The sequence below is a fragment of the Raphanus sativus genome, unplaced genomic scaffold, assembly GCF_000801105.2.
Source record: "Raphanus sativus cultivar WK10039 unplaced genomic scaffold, ASM80110v3 Scaffold0593, whole genome shotgun sequence".
Lineage (NCBI taxonomy): Eukaryota > Viridiplantae > Streptophyta > Magnoliopsida > Brassicales > Brassicaceae > Raphanus > Raphanus sativus.
Genome location: NW_026615911.1, coordinates 3,705 through 8,419, shown reverse-complemented (window position 1 = coordinate 8,419; position 4,715 = coordinate 3,705). Strand labels below are relative to the sequence as shown.

General features: G+C 37.5%; 1 protein-coding gene across 1 annotated transcript; it reads right to left on the bottom strand.

The window, feature by feature from the left end:
* Nucleotides 1–450: 450 nt before the first annotated feature.
* LOC130502537 (protein COLD-REGULATED 15B, chloroplastic-like) lies at nt 451–1,314 on the bottom strand. Its single transcript, XM_056997323.1, has 2 exons — nt 1,040–1,314; nt 451–748 (listed from the first exon to the last, which is right to left on the bottom strand). The coding sequence occupies exons 1-2, from the start codon at nt 1,228–1,230 to the stop codon at nt 532–534; spliced, it is 408 nt and encodes a 135-aa protein (XP_056853303.1). The 5' UTR covers nt 1,231–1,314; the 3' UTR covers nt 451–531.
* Between the last annotated feature and the right edge of the window lie 3,401 nt (nt 1,315–4,715).

Below are 4,715 nucleotides of genomic sequence, written 5' to 3'. Positions count from 1 at the left end.
GTACACAGCGGGTAGGAAGCTACTGAACTTGAACTCTTATATGTCATCATTTTCAACCTGTAGTTTGTTTTCTGTTGGCTAGATTTACTAAGTTATGTTGTTATATATGCATTTTGAAGGAAAGAGAAGTGGCACTGAAGTCCTTCAAGAGCGGAAGAACACCGATTGACGTAGCAGCTCGTGGTCTCGACATTCCCCACGTGGCACATGTTGTGAACTTAGATCTACCAGATGACATTGATGACCTCTGGCAAATCGGGACTTGCAACTGCCTTCTTCAACGATGGCAACACTTGCATGGCAAGACCGCTCGCTGAGCTGATGATGCAAGAAGCTAACCAGGAAGTCCCTGAAATGGCTCACACGATATGCATCTCGTTCCTTTTTTTGGTGGTGGTAAGAACCGGCAGGGTGGTGGTCGGTTTGGAGGCCGTGATTTTAGAATAGAAGTAAAAACAAACTGATCTTATTGTATCAACATGAGACATGAAGGATCGATACATATATCTACTAGTTAAGTGGTTTGAATCATCATGCCTTTGTGGCGTCCTTAGCCTCTCCTGCTTTACCCTCTACAAACTCAGCTGCTTCATTTCCTTTTGCCTTCACATAATCCAAAGCTTTCTGAGCTCCATCCACTGCAGTGTCTTTGGCTTCAACGTTCTTCTCAACAACGTAGTCTTTTGCTTTCTCTCCATCTTTTAACGCTTCCTTTGTCTTCTCCGTCACGTAATCCGAAGCTCCCTTTCTGTTTATGTATATGTATATTCAGATTCATTATTGACAAAACGGATATCTACAATGGCCAACATGGAATTATCTTACTTAATTCTCAAATATTTGAGGCAATATGTAAACTATAAAAAAACAAAAGAGAGATCACTTATACACTATGGTTTATGAACCTCTATATCTTGAACGATATTATAATATCATCGTTAGTAATATTAACCATTTCTAATATATATGTGTGTGAGAGTTTTTGGGCGAATATAGAGGCTCACGAGACAAGATGTTAAAAGAAAAAGCATAGACTTACGTGGCCTCGTTGACGTCATCGAGAATGTTACCGTCACCTGCGTAGATCAACGACTTCTTGCGCTGAGAGACGACGACGAGCTCAGTTTTCCGGCCAAAACCGACGGCGCCAACGCCGCTCTGCTTGGCTGCTCCGCTGGGGAAAGAAGAACAAATCCCACTGAGAACAGCTCCGGAGAATGACATCGCCATGAAGAGAGCAAAAGAAATCAAAGGAGGGGTTTAAAGAGGAACAAGAGTGAGATGAGTATAATCTCTTCTCGAATAGTATCATCGTTTTTATAGATAGTAGTCAACTACAATCCAAATTATACGTGTGGCATCCTAAGATATTTTTAATGCATTGATGTTATTTTCTTTTAACTACTGAAAAGAAAGAGAAAAAAAACAAGTCGGCCAACAAAACTTGTGGTTATACACAGTGCCGGCTCTGGGTTGGTGCCGTGCAAATGCACAAGGTCCCCATTTTTCATTAAAATTTCTTCACTGTTTTAGGGTCTTAAATTTTAACATTCGTTTAATTAAAGGATCCAATTTTTAAAATCATCAATTAACATAGGAAAAAATATTAGATAGCACAAGGCCCAGTGTTTTAAGCCACATGTGAGCATTTTGGCAACACAAGTTTTAGAGGTCAACGTTTCTGTTTTCTTTTTTTTTTCAAAATTAAACACTAAGACTGTGATTGGATAAATTATTGGCGTTAAATATTATAGTAAAAGTAAACTTTGCTGAGTTACTCTATCTTTCACCAATCAACTAAAAAGATATATTTTTTATCTTTCAAAAAAAAAGGAAAATATGTTTTCATCTCATTTTAGGTTTGACATTCTTACCTCAACTCGCAGTACCTACCTAAACCCGAACGAAAAAACCGAAACCGAATCTAAACTACTATACAAAATATCCGAATGGGACTTATGATCTTAGTACTTTGGAGATTGGTTATAACCTGAACCAAACCGAAATCTGAACTAGAATCTGAAAATATCAGAAATTAATTAAATATGTCACTACAAGAAAACACGCCGATATCGAGGGGTTTTTTCCTCGGTATTTCGTCGGAATACGCGTATTCCGACGAAATACCGAGGAAAATGTCCCTCGAAAAAAACTCGTCGAAATTTCATTTTCCGTCGAAATTTCCTCGAAATTTTGTGACGGAATTTCGAGGAAACATATTTCCGAGGAAATTTAGAGGACTGACCTTCGTCGAAGAGGTCCTCGGAATATATTGAGGAACAATTCCCTCGGTATATACCGAGGATTATACCGAGGGAATGACCTACGAAAATTTTCGAGGAACCTGTCCCTCGGAAAATTCCGACGAAAGGTGTTCCTCGAAAATTTTCGAGGAAAGCTGTTCGTCGAAATTTTCCGAGGGACAGGTTCCTCGAAAATTTTCGAGGGCTGCTTTCCTCGAAAATTTTCGAGGAACCCTCCCTCGAATATACCGAGGAACGCTTCCCTCGGTATATACCGAGGACATCTGTTCCTCGGAATATTCCGAAAATTAAATTTTTTTAAAAAAATTTTTTTTTAAAAAATAATATTTTTAAATTTTAAATTCGTAAATATAAAATTAAAATTTAAATTAAAAACATATTATTTAAAATTCAAAGTCATACAAACGAAAAGAAAACATTTAGAGTTTTTGAAATAAATTAAACTACGGGGTTTGAAGTCCGGGTCTGGCATGTTCGGGAAGTCGACGTTGGCGTTCGGGTTCATGCTCCTCATCATCGCCATCATTTGCTCGTTCAGCTTCCTCTGTGCCTCCCAGCCCGCCTCTTGACTCGCCACCATGGACTCCAGCGCAGATATGCGAGCATCCTTGTCCTCATCTGGCTCAGAAGGACTTCTTGATCAACATAGGACGGTGGTGGTGCAGAAGCAGACGGAACCGAGGAGACCGACGAGCCAAACCGAACAAACGGCCCTTCTTCTTTGGAACCGACTGAAAAAGAAAGTGTAAATTTAAATAATATAAAAATTTAAATAATATAAAAAAGGATTGAACTTTAAAAAATGAACTTACCGCTTCAACGATTTGGTTGATCCGAACCCGAGGCAAGCCGGTCGATCCCGTGGAATCGTCATCCTCGGTTTTGAAGCTGAGAACACTTCCTGTTCCATCTGACTGTCGATAAGGGTGACCACATCCCTCACAACACCATCTCAAATCTCGCCGGTCTTCTTGTTGGTATACGCCGTCTTTATTAGGCGGAGATGATCAACCGGCTCCCCCTCATTTTCTTGCGCCTTGGAAAAAACATAAATTAAACAAACATTAGTAATTAAAAGAAATGCAACAAAAAATATTAGAATCTTAAATAATATAATAAAAACCGACAAGCTTACCAAGCGATCTCCCAGACTGGCTAAAGACTGAGCACCCAAGTTATGGACGTACATGCCCTTCCCCTTACGGTCGCTCTTGCGGTTGGTGGAGTTGGTGGAAGAAGTTGCTCTGACTTCGTTCTTACTCCAATGCTCACTCAACTCCGCCAGACCGTCGGGTCCATCCCCTTTGGAACCTTTAAAAAAAAATTGTTAAATAAATAAAAAAATATTTTAAAAATAAAAAAATTGTATCATAATAAAAACGAACCTTGTTTATTTCCCACTTCTTCTTCCACGAGTGCATCTGCTTCCCATAGTTGTCCATACTTTATGGACGAAGTGGTAATAGATAAACAACGTATCATCGGCATTCCAGTTGAATTGTTGCTGAAATAAAACACAATTAGTAGAAAATTAATATAAAGATGAAAAAAATAAGTAAAATAAGTAAAAAATAGAAAAATTACCGCAAACTGTTGAAACCACATATGCTGCTTCTCGAGAGGGAATCGGTGGAAGTCGGATGTCCATTGTCGAGGGACGAGTACATCATACTGTTGATCCATCCGCTGATCCGTTCCCGGATCGGTCAAACCTAATAAAAAGAATAATTATTTTAGAATTAAATATTTTAAATGAATCAAATTTTAATGAAAAAAAAAATAGATTTAATTACCATGTCTGACCCTGTCCACGTGGATACTGAGTGAGATATGGAAGATGGTCACGACCCGGCTGTCGAACAAAACTCCGCAACTCTCAGAAGTGCCGGATGAGCAGGAGCATGAGAAGGAGCAGGAGTGGGTGCCACACCGGGAGCGGAGGAGAATGAGAGGAAATGGAGAAGGAGATGTCTGGTAGGAGCTGTACGGCGATGCGGAACCCGCAATGGAGCCGCTCCCCGAACCACCACGACCACGACGCTGTCGAGAGGGGGTATGTTTCCTCTTGAGACCTTTATATAAATAAATTTTATTTAATATATACAATTATTTATTTAAATTGGTTAATATATCAAAATTGTTTAATAATACAAAAAATAGTTTGATATATTAAAAATAGATTTAATATATAAAATAGTTTAAATATTAAAAATAGTTTAATAATTACAAAAAAAGTTTTAATATATTAAAATAGTTTAATATATTAAAATAGTTTAATAAATAAAAAATAGTTTTAATATATAAAATAGTTTTAAATATATAAAAATAGTTTTAAAAATCAAAAACGTTTTAAAAATAAAAAACGTTTTAAAAATCAAAAAAACGTTTTAAAAATTCAAAAAATAGTTTTAAAATCCAAAAAACGTAAAAATCAAAAAACGTTTTAAAAAT

Bases quoted from the DNA above. Each gene is read 5' to 3' on its own strand.
- LOC130502537 (XM_056997323.1), bottom strand. From the start codon at position 1,230: ATGGCGATGTCATTCTCCGGAGCTGTTCTCAGTGGGATTTGTTCTTCT. The intron at 749-1,039 runs GTAAGTCTATGC...ATACATAAACAG, and splicing joins GATGACGTCAACGAGGCCAC to AAAGGGAGCTTCGGATTACG.